This window comes from Phyllobates terribilis, unplaced genomic scaffold (assembly GCF_046119375.1).
Source record: "Phyllobates terribilis strain yellow unplaced genomic scaffold, ASM4611937v1 Scaffold_3__8_contigs__length_932513732, whole genome shotgun sequence".
Lineage (NCBI taxonomy): Eukaryota > Metazoa > Chordata > Amphibia > Anura > Dendrobatidae > Phyllobates > Phyllobates terribilis.
Window position 1 is genome coordinate 313,914,386 of NW_027362763.1, and position 17,410 is coordinate 313,931,795.

Consider the following 17,410-nt stretch of genomic DNA (forward strand, 5'->3'; position numbering starts at 1 on the left):
CTTGTTAATTCCCATTATCAACAGTTTTAAGAGTGCGCTAAAAAAACATTTCTTTAGACTGGCCTATCACCTCACCTCACTACTCTAACTATTCCCAGTTCTCTCTTCCCAACTTTTCCTCAGAATCTGAATTCTATTATCTGTCCCCACACCCTCACTAGCACTTTGTATCTGTACTTATACAGATACTGGCTGATTACTGGTTCATTCAGCTTTATTTGAATACTTATATTTATGTATTAAAATAAATGATAGCTGGACCATACACGACAAGCAGTTTTTACCTTTTGTGTCCTTCCTATTTCCTCATAGGTTGTGAGCTTACGAGCAGGGCCGTCACTCCTATGTAAAGTCATATAGTTTGTACATGTCCCCTCTGATTTTAAAAGCGCTGCGGAATATGTTGGTGGTATAGCAATATAAATATTATCATTATTATTACATTGGATTGTGGGAAAGCACTTGCAATATGTCATTTCGCGGGAAGGGGTAAAATCAACTCAGGGTTGTAGGAACATAGGCCACTCCAATTTGTTTGGGAAACCTATTAACCTATTAACCAACCATCTGATGGTGGAGCATTGTTAGAAGACATACATCAGACTTAATTTATAAAAATCTAAATTTAACATAAAATAAGGTAATTAAAAATTCAGTCTTGAACACAAACCTTTAAAAGTAACTGATACTTGGTTATTCTCTGGACTGGTTTCAAAAGATAAGCATCTAAAGAAAGTTTGTGATCCAGTTTCCTTTGACATTCCTTAAAGATAGCAAACAAGAAACAATAAAAGTTACATCAACAATGTAAAGATCATACAGCATTGCATTAATGTTTTACATACAGAATAAACACATTTGAATTCAGGTGAGTCAATCACAGATGTTTCTAGGTCATACCATCTGAACTGTTAGTTTTTTTTGTTATTTATAAGGTATAGTCATGGGCAGTCTGTATTAGAGGTAACATGCCGAGAATGAGGCAAGTGAAATTTATAAATAATAAGATTTACATGAAATCATACAACTGAAAACATGTTTAGGTTGCTAAATGCCTATAAGTACCCAAGAAGTACACCAATAATAAGCAACAATGCCATATGAGTAAAAAAAATATGGTGGCTGGTGTAGAACATTAAAAAAAAACTTTTTAAAACTAGTTTGTTTTTTATAAGTAAAAAAAATGCACCTTACCTGAAAGAAAATGCTTTCAGCACACTGTCTCCAGAGGGCTTCAGATCTTGGCTTATTTTGGCAATACTTTTCATAAATTTGAAGGTCTTCCTTCTACAGAGAGTAGAAAAATATTGGTTCGTCTTATTAAATATCTATGCAATTGATCTCAGTAAAAAAAAGGGTAAGAGATAATAAATTCCATATCATCTACCAACAAGCAATGAAGCTAAAACTCTGATCATATCGTTACCTGATTTAAAGCTTTAGGGTGGCCAAACACATTAGATAGCAAATGGCTAAACCATATGTGTGACCAATAAGTTTTCCTCTCAATCCCCCAATACACATCACTATATTGCTAAGTGTGCATGTTCTGAATAGCTACAGGAATATAAGCTGATGTCAGATACCTCAAGTGGTGGCTTGTCTCCCTTGAGAAAAAGGGGTGGTGGATTATCTCCCTTGAGAAAAAGGGATTTGCATGCTAAAATCCAAAATGACAGAACCTTCTTTGCCCTGAATGCCATTTGGGTAATAGTTGAGACACCTCTATTTACATTAAATGGTTTGCCCCATGCGTATGGCAACCTTTAGGAACCCGTAACAATACAAAAAGTGTCTGGATGAAAGTCAAACAAGATGAACATCAGCCAAGCTCAATGATCTCAGCAGGACAATGGGACCATTTAATGTGTATGTAATATCCTAATTCATCCCCCAGGAAAAAAAATTGTAATGTTGGACCTCCGATCAACTAAATTCAAGCTGTTGGTTGTTGTTTAACATCCTCTTTAGACAAGCTGACCGCACTTCCATGTGCACACGATTGTTGAAACAATCATTCGGATAGATAATATTATTGTTCTTAGCGGGACATCACCAGTTTAGACAGAATAATGTGCTGCATTTAACAATGATTTTTAAGCAAGCTTAAGAATTATTTCACCCGACGAATGAGCCTTTTGCTAGTTTGTCAGATGACTGGTGGCCTATTTAGACAGGCCGATGATTGGGAAGTGTAAATGCACCCTTAGCCCCCTTCCCTATAAAGAACACAACACTGGTTGTTAGCAACTGTACTTTATTTTATAGATGTTGGTAAGGAACACCCAATTGTCATAAATATCTCAATAAATAAAAACATCACCTTGAAAGAGAATGTACTTTTCTTCCCTATGACTGTATTTTTACAAAATCCATGTATTCATGGTGTTTACGTCACTAATTTCCTTGTATATGTATAAAGTACAGTTGTATTTTACTTCCTTTTAAACTCAAATGATCAACTTGTTAGAAATGCAGTTTATGGATAGATTAACCACACCTTGTAATAGCAGTTTAAGTCATGTCACGTTCTATATTATCATGGAGACAAGGAAGAGGATGTATATGCATTTGCATACAATGACTGACATGCGGAGCAGAGTATTTATATTATGATATAGAATATAGCATACAGCTCAGGACTTTGAATTATTTTCCCATTTTCATTTTTCTCAAAGCAATAAAGTTCCTTATACTTGGATGAAACAGAACTGTCATCTTTTCTAAGTTTCAAACTAAACTAAGAGGCTGCGCGAAAAGAAGATCTGATGTTCTAGCTGGTAATCAAGCATGCAAATGATATGTGGCTGGTGATATTTCTGTCCATGCCCACGACTAAGATACACAAACACCTTGAGCTTAACTATATTTGTCGCTCCCATGAAATGTAACATAACATATATACTACTATAATGCACATATACATAGTACATACACACACATATACGAAATACAAACACATACTGTACATATACAACATACACATAACACACATACATATATACAATGTATACACCTTACAGACACACATATATATTCATATATAAACACATAAAAATAACAAAGCTATAAATTACACATCCCTCCCCTGAAGATATCTGTCACTTCCCAGCCTTCTATGTCTTCCTGAATTACTCACTGTACTCACTCAACCTCTCTGTTATGTTGTTCTTAAAGGGTTGTTCTCATCTTCTTTTCTTCATGAGTTCACCAGTCCCCATCCCCAAGTTTCTTTCTTTGCTGGGTGCACTGCGCTCTAGAAGACTGAAAGTTCAGGCCGGTGGCATAGTCGCTGGCCTGAACTAAGTGCTCTCCCATGCAGCTAGCAGAGGCATATTTGCTTTTGCAAATTGGAGAAGGGGCACTGAAGCTGGTTGGATACAGTGATCCATAGAGCCTGTACGTAGTGCACTCCTTACCTAGATAACAGGCAACTCTGAGACTGTAGGGTGGTCGGTATACTATATGATAACCTGTACACTATTATCACGGGTGTGTCAGAGGTGACAGACAGTTGCCCTGTAGTGTTTTGCAGGAGATCTCCACGTTTGGCAATGCAGACAGCTGCCTAGATAGGAGGCTGGGTTTAGGACTCAGCGACTACCTCCCTTTAGTCTGGGTGTATATGTACCTGTTGTGTCTAGGTGGGCGTCGCCGGTTATACTCATTTCTACTTGGAACTTGGCTGAAGCAGCAGTCCTCTCTGGAGTCTTTAGGCCGTGTGCCGTGTTGGAGTTCTTCTAAAAGCTAAGTTGTATTCCCCTGTGTTGTCTTCCCCTTTTGTCTTTAGAGTGCTAGCAGAAGTTGACGAGTGATCATCTCCTTCCACCCCCAGCTATAGCCTCACGCCAGGGATAGCAGGGCGAGGCACGTGATCGGTGACAGCTGCGGAGGCAGCATAGGGATGTTAGGGGGAGACAGGGTGACGCTAGTCCAGATTAGGAGGTCACCTCTTCCCCCTTTCCCTAGTGTCTGGGCTCCCTTTCCCTTTCCCCTGTGTTGCACTGACACCTGGCGTAACTCTCTGTGTTGCACTCACACCTTGCGTGACAACTATAGAATTAAAAATCCTTCCATTTTTGGGAACAGAGAGGATTTTTAATAGGTAATTTTAACCATTTAAGAACTTGACACAACCCCTTTAACAGAACTGCTGCTTAGATCAAGTTACAACAGCCTGTAAGAAGCTCTTGCTACTATAACAGTCAAGAAAACGAGAAGGCAGGACCTCAAGATACCCTCATTTTCCATTCTTCTTCACATCCATACCTCAACGCTCAATGTTAATTAGCCAAATTCAGCACGTCAGCCCGCACCAGCTAAGGCCCCCCTCCCGTCTACGCTGCTATATAACCTACTACTTACATATCCAAAACTAATTTTGCTATCAAGCCTTCAACTGGTAACTAACATTGAGGTACAATCATTTTGTTAGTGAAATGCAGTGATAACACAGAATTCATTGGCTTACTCTTTTTAAAAAGCATCTTCCAAGAGAATCAGCATCTTCAATGCAATTTTCCAGCTCTTTTAAGAAGGTTCTGCAGCAAGAAAAAAAAACAATTTTAAAAAATGCAGTGAACTTTTTTTAAAAGCCAAGGTATGTGCTCATATTGGGGCATATTTATTTATTTAATATTGTGTTATTCTCAGACAGTGCAAACTTAGACTAAACAGTATTAAAACGCAACAAAAGTATCAGAGTGGCACATTTTTAGACTGTCTAGTATAAGTTTACACCACCTAATAGGTTTACTTTGTGACAGCAATTTGTGGCAAAATAACGGTGCATTTTTTGCAGCATGGTGTCGAATGTTAGGCTGTGCCTTTTTCCTACAAACCATGCCATCTTTCACAGAGCCCACGTTCCCTTGCTGACCAAGGTGTAGAAATTGTCTAAAGCACACAATTAATATTGTGCAAACCATGGAGGACCATTTTTTTGTTGGTGCCAATTATGCCAGAATTTTGGCACATTTAGCTTGGTAAATCTCTCCCCATATGGACAATTTATTCAGAAGATCATGACTCAAGAGCAGATCTTTGGCACGGCAATTTGGACCCTTTATTTGCAAAAAAAAGAGTGCAAGGAAATGCCCAGTTTGCAATGTCTAATCTTTGTTTTAAAAGTAAAAAGCAAGATTACAAATTACAAGAAAACATAATGCTTATTTACCTAAAATAGATTACTCCTTTAACAAAGTAATTTTGATGTCACTATTTCAGAATACCTAATCTTTATAAACCTAGACACATGCCAGCGGGTGATTTGTGCATCACGGCACATACTGTGATATGGTATTGGTACAGCTCAGCGCACTATTACTACCTAAAAAATTGCACCACATTACATTCCTCTATGACTAGGCAATGCTATACATCACAGACAACCATATATATATATATATATATATATATATATATATATATATATATATATATATATACAGACCAAAAGTTTGGACACACCTTCTCATTTAAAGATTTTTCTGTATTTTCATGACTATCAAAATTGTACATTTACACTGAAGACATCAAAACTATGAATTAACACATGTGGAATTATATACTTAACAAAAAAGTGTGAAACAACTGAAAATATGTCTTATATTCTAGGTTCTTCAAAGTAGCCACCTTTTGCTTTGATGACTGCTTTGCACACTCTTGGCATTCTCTTGATGAGCTTCAAGAGGTAGTCACCGGAAATGGTCTTCCAACAATCTTGAAGGAGTTCCCAGAGATGCTTAGCACTTGTTGGCCCTTTTGCTTTTACTCTGCGGTCCAGCTCACCCCAAACCATCTCGATTGGGTTCAGGTCTGGTGACTGTGGAGGCCAGGTCATCTGGTGTAGCACCCCATCACTCTCCTTCTTGGTCAAATAGCCCTTACACAGCTTGGAGGTGTGTTTGGGGTTATTGTCCTGTTAAAAAATAAATGATGGTCCAACTAAACGCAAACCGGATGGAATAGCATGCCGCTGCAAGATGCTGTGGCAGCCATGCTGGTTCAGTATGTCTTCAATTTTGAATAAATCCCCAACAGTGTCACCAGCAAAGCACCCCCACACCATCACACCTCCTCCTCCATGCTTCACGGTGGGAACCAGACATGTAGAGTCCATCCGTTCACCTTTTCTGCGTCGCACAAAGACACGGGTGGTTGGAACCAAAGATCTCAAATTTGAACTCATCAGACCAAAGCACAGATTTCCACTGGTCTAATATCCATTCCTTGTGTTCTTTAGCCCAAACAAGTCTCTTCTGCTTGTTGCCTGTCCTTAGCAGTGGTTTCCTAGCAGCTATTTTACCATGAAGGCCTGCTGCACAAAGTCTCCTCTTAACAGTTGTTGAAGAAATGTGTCTGCTGATAGAACTCTGTGTGGCATTGACCTGGTCTCTAATCTGAGCTGCTGTTAACCTGCAATTTCTGAGGCTGGTGACTCGGATAAACTTATCCTCAGAAGCAGAGGTGACTCTTGGTCTTCCTTTCCTGGGGCGGTCCTCATGTGAGCAAGTTTCTGATGGTTTTTGCAACTGCACTTGGGGACACTTTCAAAGTTTTCCCAATTTTTCGGACTGACTGACCTTCATTTCTTAAAGTAATGATGAACACTCGTTTTTTCTTTCCTTAGCTGCTTTTTTCTTGCCATAATACAAATTCTAACAGTCTATTCAGTAGGACTATCAGCTGTGTATCCACCAGACTTCTGCGCAACACAACTGATGGTCCCAACCTCATTTATAAGGCAAGAAATCCCACTTATTAAACCTGACAGGGCACACCTGTGAAGTGAAAACCATTTCCAGTGACTACCACTTGAAGCTCATCAAGGGAATGCCAAGAGTGTGCAAAGCAGTCATCAAAGCAAAAGGTGACTACTTTGAAGAACCTAGAATATAAGACATATTTTCACTTTTTTGTTAAGTATATAATTCCACATGTGTTAATTCATAGTTTTGATGCCTTCAGTTGGAATGTACAATTTTCATAGTCACGAAAATATAGAAAAATCTTTAAATGAGAAGGTGTGTCCAAACTTTTGGTCTGTACTGTATATATATATATATATATCTTTTCTAATCACCCATCCACATTATTCATTTAGCAGTTGTTATGTTGGCAGCTCCTAAGCCAGTTCAATTATACAATATAAAACTCGGTTACTATGTACAGTAATGACTTACTCGGTTATACTAATGGAATGCCGACCACAAGAGGTAGTGATGGCAGACACTATAACAACTTTTAAAAAGAGCTGGACGATTTCCTCAGTACACATAACATTGTGGGTTATAGTTAATTTAGTGACAAATAATTGGTGGAGGAAGGTTGAACTTGATGGACCTGGGTCTTTTTTCAATTTATAATGGCCCTATATAAATAAATAAAAATAATAATGCAAGAATTCAATATTACAAGGCACTCTTTTTGCTTTATTGCTCTATATTTCACAATTGATTTTAAAACACATTCTATATACCTTTTATGAAATTCATAGATTTCAGGAAGGTTTCCAAAAAGGACTTCTTTGTTGTTTTGTAATACGACAGGAATCAAAGGATTCATTTCTGGATTGTCCAGCGAAGTTAGATACCCCTGTAATCAATGACAGATACAGAAGACACTTATATAATTTCAGAAATAATGTATACATAAGGTGTTGTCCCACAAACAATATACATTTTAATCAATAGATCTAATAAAATAACAGGTTCCACAATTGGGTGTGGTAAAAAAATGTTCCTGTGCTGAGAATTCTTATAAACGTGCTCATGCTATGTACTGTGCAAGGGCTGATTCTTTTTGTGAGGTAAAACACTGCTTTTAGATTAAAGGCAAGGACATGTTTTACCTCATAGAAAGAATCAGCTGTGATCCCCTGCTGTAATGTCTGTATACTCTTTTGCTTCCTCCCCTGCCCAGGAGATGTGGTATGATCAGGCCATGTCCCTGTATGGTCAGACACAGACATTACACAATAGGGTCACATTTATAAGATTATTTCAGCACAGGAACATTTTATTTAAAACATCCAATTATTGGAACTTATTTTTATTCCAAGATGTATTGATTAAAATGTACTATGTTCATGGAACAAATCCTTTAATCTGTATTCAAAGGTCCTCTACTAAAACTAGCTGTACATTAGGGATTTCAGAATACTGTTTTCTGACCAATGTAATGTTCATAGTTGGTCTTTGATGGTTGACATCTTGAATATTAACGCCATTGAGTAACATGGTAACTAGTCTAAGCTGCCATTGATAAAATACGGATCTGCAGTTTGGCATGAACAACTTTTCAACTACAACACAATAGCAAGTGAAAAATTTCTAACATGGCAGATATGTCTCTTCCGAGAGGGAGAGGACTTGAATTCTAGTGCCAATTAATGGAAGTAGCAATCCTACAAGTCAATGTTGACCCTTTAACGAGCATTGGAAAATGACAAAGACAAACTAGAATCTCAATTAGCAGACACGTTGTTTCGATTATAGCCCCTCATCAGTACAAAGTATGAGATCTGATTTGGCTAGGTGAGAGGCTAAGACTGGGATCTAAGGGGTAAGGTTTCTCCTTCTGGGGAGTAACATGCTACGGTTGGCATGGCAGTATGAGGAGGCTTAAACGCCTTGCATGCTCCTCTGGGAAATTAAATATTCAAATTGTTTCTTCAGAGAGGAAGAGGACTTGAACTCTAGTGCCACCTATTGGAGTAGCAATCCTACAAGTCAATATCGACCCTTTAACAAGCCTTGCAATATGACTTAAGATAAAAGCCAAACCAGAACCTCAACTTGCAGACACAGTGCTTTAGGGTATTGTCCCTTGTGTCAGTGCAAAGTATATGATCTGATTTGGCTAGAATTTTTGATAGATATCTGCCATTTCCCTCTGTTATGCTTGATCTGACAATGGTTGTTTGAAAATGATCTTAATTTGCCTTTGCAGGCTAATGTAGCACCCTGAGGATTCGGCTGCTACAGGGGTATTGCACCTCAAGCCAGAGGTGTGATATTCCACTCCCGGGTAAGGATGGAGTGTGGAACTGAGCTCAGTAGGCTGCATGCACTACACACATCCCATTTCCGGGGGACAGATCGACGGTACTCCCACTAGGTATATGTGCAGGTACGACAGTGTCTGTCCCTGGCTGGAGTGGGAGGGGGGTGGAACATCCCAGTAGTGTAGGGGCAGATAGGGGGAGCAGTCTGGGTAAAGCTAGGAGCTCATTGGGTGCTGGTCACCTGAGCTCACACATAGAGGGAGTATATAAGGTGGGCACCATCTAGGATCAGGGTCAGTCAGTCAGTCAGAGTCGGTCAATCAGTCAGCCCTGAGAGAGAAGAGAGAGAGGAGAAGAGAAGGACCCAGAGGGGGAGAAGAAGGAACTCCAAGAACCCAAAATTAGACCAGAGGGTGAAGAGTTGGCAACAAGGGTACCGGATCCCAAGCTGGTGGAGGGCACTAATCCTCAGCCAGAGACCGGAGGTCGTGGGCAGGATCTGCCACGACCCTCACTAAATCCACTAAGAAGGCACACCGAGTATAGGGTCAGGGAACCCCGAGAAAAGGTTTACCCAACAAGAGACCCGAGGGAGCCGGATATAAGTGGATCCCTGGTGGGAACGGCTGTAGAAAGGAAAAGTCAGAAAGGGAGCTCAGGACCACGCTCCAGAATTACCTGGGGGTTGGCTGAGTCCAGGACCTGGTGGACGCAGCACGGCTCGGGTGGTCACTCAAGGCCGGAGTGACCAACACAACAGCAGTAAGTAAAAACCCTGAACTGCACAGCCCGGCTCGGAGTCTTCTTAACATCCACACTGCACCACCACTACCACCATCCTCTACACCTGACCCCCTGAGGCTATACCCCTCCCGTTGGGGGTTATACTACCAGAGCTGCACACACACCACCAGCCTCAGCGGACCCCTCTGCAGCGGCTGCCGTATTGACCGCAAATCAACGGGTGGCGTAGTCGACATAAAGAACATCCAGCAACATCTGTAAGGACTGCCACACACTGAGCTTGACACCCTGGGCACGGACCGGGTCACCGCCACTCGGAGACTACAACCCCCATCTGATCCGGCTCCGGGTAATTCCCCAAACAGCACTGGCCCAGGGGGCGCGTCAACTTTTGGCGTAGTCGGCAGGATCACGTGCCCGCAACAACCGGGTACTGCGTGCCTGAAGAAAAGTTCAACTTTACCTCAAAAAGAAGTCTCCTGCCGCTTCCGGAGGGTCCCCGCCGTCGGACGCCATCACAAGTCGTTTCCCGCCGGTTGCCCGCCATTTGCAGCTTTTTCCCGCCATCCACGGAGTTTCCCGCCACTGGGAGACGATTCCCGCCATTTCCAGAAGATTTCCCGCCTTGGAAGAGCGGACGCCATTATGGGCGTGCCAGAGGGTGGCAAGAGGTCACCTCCCATCGTGGGCCAGGTCCAGGAATGGCGCCAAAAGCGGAAACCGCGCCCACCAACAGAGACTGTGATGATAGAAGTGTCCATCAGCGTGAGAGAACTGCCCCTGGAACTGACAATCACAAAGTTGCCCCGGGACCACCCTCAATGTGGGCGGAGACAGAACAAAAGAGCAAAGATGGGTGCAGCCTGGAGGAGTCTGGAGAGAGCGCACCCGGAGACAAGAAGTCTGGAGAGGAGTATGGAGAAAGCATACCCGGAGATGGAAGGAGAGTCAGGCAGCACCGACCCAGTGGTCAGGAGCCTGCTGCAAGCAACAACCCCACTAGGCTTAGTGGAGATCCTGGCACAGCTCCCCCAAGACCGGGAGTGTGCACAGACCGCGCTGGAGGGCCTCGCACGGAGGATGGCCCGGGTGCAGCGAGAGACGCTGACGGAGTGGAGCCGAGAGATGGCCCTGCAGGCAAGAACCCGCCAGCGAAGCACGCCACCCGAGACGAGGAGACAGACCGCCTCTGAGCATGGTGCAGGAGGAGTGAAGGCCGGAGACGGCGCCAAGGAGGGAGCTGAATGGACGGAGGCAGGTAAAGGGGACGTCACTACCCCGAGCCGAGAAACCGCGTACCTGCCCCAGCTCCCCGTCGCAGAGCCCGAAATTCCCCCTGCCGTGCCCGTCGCTGCACCGTCACCGCTCCAGACAAGGCCTGAAGCAGAAGCCGCGACCGCGACCCCTGTGACGTCACACGCCTCGACCCTGAGCGTGACCAAACAGGAAATACCACCGGCCTGGTCGCAAGGCCTAGTGCCCCCGGGCGCCGCAGTGCCAACAGCGCCCTCTACCTCCACTGAGCCACCGGCCTGGTCGCTGGGCCAAGTTACCCCGGGCGCCGCCGTCTTCACGGTGCCCTTTACGTTCAGGGTGCCCCAGGCCTGGTCGCAAGGCCTGGTGAACCCGGGCGCCGCTACCACCACCGCGCCCTCAACATCTACAGCGCCGCACCTGGGTGAGGACTTGTTTGCCCAACACACTTGCCCGGATGGGCAGCCCTTTAAATGGCCACTGGAGTACTACCAACAGAAACTCCAAAAAGCAAGGCCCCTGTGCGAGCCCCTGATTCCGGCTCCGAAGCCCGTCAAGAGGACCCCGCTCCTGCTGGAAGAAGCGCAGTTCGAGTGGGACCCCACCGGAGGAGACCTCATGGGGTTCACTCAGGAAACACGGGCAGCCGCAGCGGAGCGTGTGGAGTGCTGCCGCCAGCAGTTGGCAGCCTTCGAACAAGAACGGAGAGAGAGGCGGGTCCGAGAGCAGCGGCTGCAGATCCAGAGCGCGGGGCAGAAGAGCAGGACCAGGAGGAACCCCCGTGCAGCTCATGGTCTCCGTACCACCGGGACTGTGATAAAATTTCATATGCAGCACGGTTGGGGCTTCATAAGAGACCATCATACCCCCGGCGACGTCTTTGTCACCCGCAGAGACGTAGAAAGCCATCTGCCGGAGGGACACAGAGGTCGTGACCTATATGTAGGGGACGAGGTCACGTTCACCCGGTCACAAGTTGCACCGTGGCCGGAGGAACAAGAGAGTTTCCAAGAATATTTATGAAAAAGTTTTATTGCTGCTAATCTATATATATGCCGTTTATATGTTTTATATGTTTATGTTTTATGAAAAAAATTGTATGTTTGTGGATGTTTTATTTTCTTACAGCCCGAGGACGTGCTGTGGTTTACCAGGGGGGAATGTAGCACCCTGAGGATTCGGCTGCTACAGGGGTATTGCACCTCAAGCCAGAGGTGTGATATTCCACTCCCGGGTAAGGATGGAGTGTGGAACTGAGCTCAGTAGGCTGCATGCACTACACACATCCCATTTCCGGGGGACAGATCGACGGTACTCCCACTAGGTATATGTGCAGGTACGACAGTGTCTGTCCCTGGCTGGAGTGGGAGGGGGGTGGAACATCCCAGTAGTGTAGGGGCAGATAGGGGGAGCAGTCTGGGTAATGCTAGGAGCTCATTGGGTGCTGGTCACCTGAGCTCACACATAGAGGGAGTATATAAGGTGGGCACCATCTAGGATCAGGGTCAGTCAGTCAGTCAGTCAGAGTCGGTCAATCAGTCAGCCCTGAGAGAGAAGAGAGAGAGGAGAAGAGAAGGACCCAGAGGGGGAGAAGAAGGAACTCCAAGAACCCAAAATTAGACCAGAGGGTGAAGAGTTGGCAACAAGGGTACCGGATCCCAAGCTGGTGGAGGGCACTAATCCTCAGCCAGAGACCGGAGGTCGTGGGCAGGATCTGCCACGACCCTCACTAAATCCACTAAGAAGGCACACCGAGTATAGGGTCAGGGAACCCCGAGAAAAGGTTTACCCAACAAGAGACCCGAGGGAGCCGGATATAAGTGGATCCCTGGTGGGAACGGCTGTAGAAAGGAAAAGTCAGAAAGGGAGCTCAGGACCACGCTCCAGAATTACCTGGGGGTTGGCTGAGTCCAGGACCTGGTGGACGCAGCACGGCTCGGGTGGTCACTCAAGGCCGGAGTGACCAACACAACAGCAGTAAGTAAAAACCCTGAACTGCACAGCCCGGCTCGGAGTCTTCTTAACATCCACACTGCACCACCACTACCACCATCCTCTACACCTGACCCCCTGAGGCTATACCCCTCCCGTTGGGGGTTATACTACCAGAGCTGCACACACACCACCAGCCTCAGCGGACCCCTCTGCAGCGGCGGCCGTATTGACCGCAAATCAACGGGTGGCGTAGTCGACATAAAGAACATCCAGCAACATCTGTAAGGACTGCCACACACTGAGCTTGACACCCTGGGCACGGACCGGGTCACCGCCACTCGGAGACTACAACCCCCATCTGATCCGGCTCCGGGTAATTCCCCAAACAGCACTGGCCCAGGGGGCGCGTCACTAATTACACCACTAGACTTAACTAGACCGTTAAGGGGTCATCCATCTGACTCACCCCCTGGGCCGTGGGGCACTCGGATCCGGGCAATAGGGGGAACAATGGGAGTAGTAGTGGCAACCCAGTTCCGTGGCTCAGGGTGGTCAGGCCAGTGGTAGTCCGTTATGTACTGATGTTTATGTCCGACTACGCCACCCGTGGATTGCTGTTATTAGGAACCGCCGCTGCATGCAGACCGCTGGGGCTGATGAGGTGTGCAGCTAGGGTAGTGTGACTCCCCACGGGAAGAGTGCGGCCCCAGGGCAGTATAGTGGATGGTGGGAGTGATGGTAGTGAGAGTCCCAGTGCTGATAGTGCTGGAGGAACAAGGCGCACACAGACAACAGGTTGCAGTCCAGGGTCTTTACTAAACAGGTAAACTGACCCACAAACAGTCCCAGCTAGGAGGGGACCTGGATGTCTGAGAGCAACGGGGAAATTGGCCCTGGTCAGGGTGAGGGTGTAGGCCTACCGTGCTTTCTGCGCTCCTTCTGGCTATCTCCTCGTTATAGGGTAACAGCCCACGCTTCCGAGCTCTCCGTGTATTCTCGCCTGTATGGCCTGCGACGTGGGTTCCTTTCTGCTCCCAGCCTTGTACGGCTTTACTGGTCCCTTCGGTTGTGGCAGGGCCTCCAGGCTTCTTAGGCCAAGGAATGTACAGTCCCTTGCGGACTGGTTCTCTGCTGGGGGATGTGGAATCCTTCCAGCCTCAGACACCAAAGTCTGGTAAAATTAAGTCTTTTCTCTGCCAAGACAGGCTCTCTTCGCCTCTTGTCTCTGGCTTGTGGCTCTCCTCCTGCCACACTTCCTCTTAGGTGCAATACAACTGTCCCTCTCTGCTCTGGGACCTGAATCCTCAGATAGGTCTTCCAGTTCTCTCTAACCCTGCCCTCAGTACCAGCTTTTATAGGGGCAGCCAGCTCCCCCTACTGGCCTGAGACAGGAGGCATTGCATGCTAATGTTCCCCTGACTAGAGAACCTCCCCCTTGCTCTCAGACACAGCTTTAATTACACTTGTGGCATCCAGGTCAGGGTGACACACATCTGATAAAGTGATGGTATATTAATAAGAATCGTCATGACTGATACTGAAAATGAGGGGCCTGCAGTGCTGATTATTACCTGCCTCTTAGTTTTTCTGCCACACAGCTGTGGTCAGCTATGCAGAAGGTTTGTACTGTAAACTAATTACAGCTATAGTAGACAATTAACATATCAAAGTTGTACATACACATATTGTGGTTGATCATTATTACCATATAAGTTTACATACCAAGCCTATGAGCTGTTACAAGTATGTGAAAGTACACTGGGGGCATTTATCAAACATTGCCTTTTCAGCACAAATGCGTCACTACTATAAGGATTATAGCAATTGCCACATTCATCAACATGGTAAACTCCATTTCCTCTTAATATTCACCTGAGTGACATTTTAGTAAACTAAATTCTATGATTTTCATGACGGGATACCCATTTCAGTGGTACATGACAGCTTTGCACCAGTGGTACTGTGGAGATGTGGATTCTTGAATATGATAGTACATGACAAGTGTACTAAACTACAAAATATGAAGTTCTCGTGGCTGCACACTACTTTCTTATTGAAACATGTTTATTTCTATTTATTTCTCTGACTTTTTCATTTTTAATACATTATTTTATACACATTGAGTGGGTAGAACGTTTGGCAAACTCCAAGTACAATTATGGAATTATCATGCTTATATCTAAGTACTAGGTAAAAACAAAAACATATAAAGCCGAATTATTGTATGATCCACATGATCCCCAGAAGACGGCACCAGAGGTATCCGGATATCTGGAAGCTTTTCATCTCCCATACTCCACTGGAAAAATTCAACTAAGCCAAACCTAAAGCATATAGAGGCTCAGATGAAACAGAATTTTTAACCAGACAGCTAGTTAATATCTCTGGCCCGGTCTTGTATTTGTATATTTCAATCCTTCACTGTTTTCAAGATATTTGTTTGTTATCAATGACCAATAACCTCCTCGCTTAAATCCAGAGGAAGACTCATTACCTTAGTCCTGATCTCTAACCTTTCAGCTGCATTCACACATCTGTATGTTGCAGTCTGAGCAAGGACCGCAATGCATGGACGGCCTATGAGGCTGTTGAGTTCGAGTCAGGTGTCTGACTGAGACACATAGATGTCTGAATTTAGTCTCTTAATGCCTGTTTACACAGACCGAAAAGAAGCACTAAATGATTGCTGATCAGTAAATCTTTACCATCAGCAAAATATTAGAAAGTCTTCTAGTAAATTCTGATTTCCTCCAGGCAGGGTAATATTAGTAATAGATATCCCCATCTGGGGCTCAGGGGCAGGGATAGCATAGACCTGTGTGCTTTAAAAAGCCGGGTTGAATTTCAGACCATGCCCGCCCCTGGCTGATATAGTGTGGTGAATATGCTTGATATGATAATACCGAAAAGGGTTAAAGTCGGAACTCCTGGATGTAAATATACTGCCCGCAAGGGAGGGTGGCACTGTTAGAACCCACCTGTTTGTTTTTTCCATCTTGTGTTTTGCGGTCACGTCACCATCTGCCTTTATATTCCAGCTCCGCCCTTCTGGTTGTGCTGGACTTCAGTGTTTGACTGTCTCTCTAGCCTGGTGCTTCGGTGCCTTTCTCTGTCAAGTTCGCTTGGTCCTCTGGGACCTCTAGTACCTTTTTGTCAGTTTGTCTTTTTGTGTTCTGCAACAACTTCTCTTTTTAGGAGGTGTCCCATTTTTGTCCCAGTCCTTAGTTCTTTTAGGGACCCCTCCCTTAATTCTATAGGTCTTCGTTCAGACTAGCCGAGGACTAAGGCGGGTCTGTTCACTAGGAACAGGCAGCCCGCTACATCGTAGGGATTCAGCTTAGTCTTACTGTAGGGACAGCTTTCCCCTATATTTCCTTAGTACATGTTGCAGATCATAACAGACACAAGGTGTCTTTGTGCTTTCTCTTGGGAAAGTTTGGCTGTCCTTATACAGCTGCTGTGGGGACCACTGGTATGACCAATAAACTGTTACAAAATAATGGGTTTGCAATTAAAAGGGTTGCCCACTACTAGGAAAATCCCATCCCATTCTAAATGTTTCCCACTGTTAAAATAAGAACACTACTACTCACCTCCCATGTTGGCCCTGTTCCAGTGGTGTCGTCACTGTTCCAGCGGTGTCAGCAAGTGCGTTCCCGGGGCTTACGTGAGACTGTTACTTGTGAGCCTTGCTCCCTGTAGCATTGGCGTCTCTGCCCCCTGGCAGGCAGAGACGCCGTTCTCCTTACCGCCGCGGTCCTGCTCCGGGGTCTTCCAGCCTCCCTGCTGCTGCTGCATGCAGCTTCCCCAGCACTGTGCTTAGGGCGCGCCAATGGCCGGAGGACTTTCCCTATAAAATGCACCTCCTCCAATATGGAGGAGCCCGTGCAAGGTTGTTGCTCTGTGATACTTACTTTGCTTCAGCCCTCAGGTCCTCTGCAAGTCAGTCCTGTCTGCCAGTCTGATCTTCAGTCCAGTCCGCCAGTCTGACTACTTTCCAGCCCGACAGTCTACCTACAGTCCAGTCCGCCAGTCTGTCTATGGGCTTTGCAGTTCCTGCCTTCTGACCCATGGGAGTCACCTGCTCTCATACAGGGTCGGTCCCAGAGTGGCACCTGGTCCCTCTGCTCGGTCCCTCCCTGGTTCACGGAGTCGACTGAGCCGCTGTGCGACCTTGGTCAGGCCGAGTAGATACTTAGTCACGCCCCTCTGGTCCCTCCTTGCACCGCAGCACAGAGGTTCCACCACCCGGATCCGTAACACTCCCAATCAGCGGTGACGTTGCTGTCCCAGCCTTTGGACATATAAGTGATCAAGAGGAAGTGAGCGGCCATACGTCACATGAAATAACAACCTCATGTGAGCTCCGGGAACGCGAGTGCCGACACTCAACTGCAGAAGAATCTGCCTCCTGAGCTTATTTTACATGAAAGGGGGCATGACCTAGATACCTAAGAAGGCTTAGAAGGG

The 17,410-nt window shown here is 45.4% G+C and overlaps 1 protein-coding gene across 8 annotated transcripts in view; it reads right to left on the reverse strand.

Moving 5' to 3' along the window:
- Window positions 1-17,410, reverse strand: part of LOC141259288 (guanine nucleotide exchange factor DBS-like) — a 354,703-nt gene that overhangs the window by 136,057 nt on the left and 201,236 nt on the right. For all 8 annotated transcript variants that reach the window (XM_073674992.1, XM_073674991.1, XM_073674998.1 and 5 more), the window contains 4 exons: window positions 7,481-7,596; window positions 4,472-4,541; window positions 1,195-1,287; window positions 671-763 (listed from right to left, as the gene is read on the reverse strand). In XM_073674992.1, coding sequence (XP_073531093.1) covers window positions 671-763; window positions 1,195-1,287; window positions 4,472-4,541; window positions 7,481-7,596 — 372 coding nt within the window. The remainder of the gene's footprint in view (window positions 1-670; window positions 764-1,194; window positions 1,288-4,471; window positions 4,542-7,480; window positions 7,597-17,410) is intronic.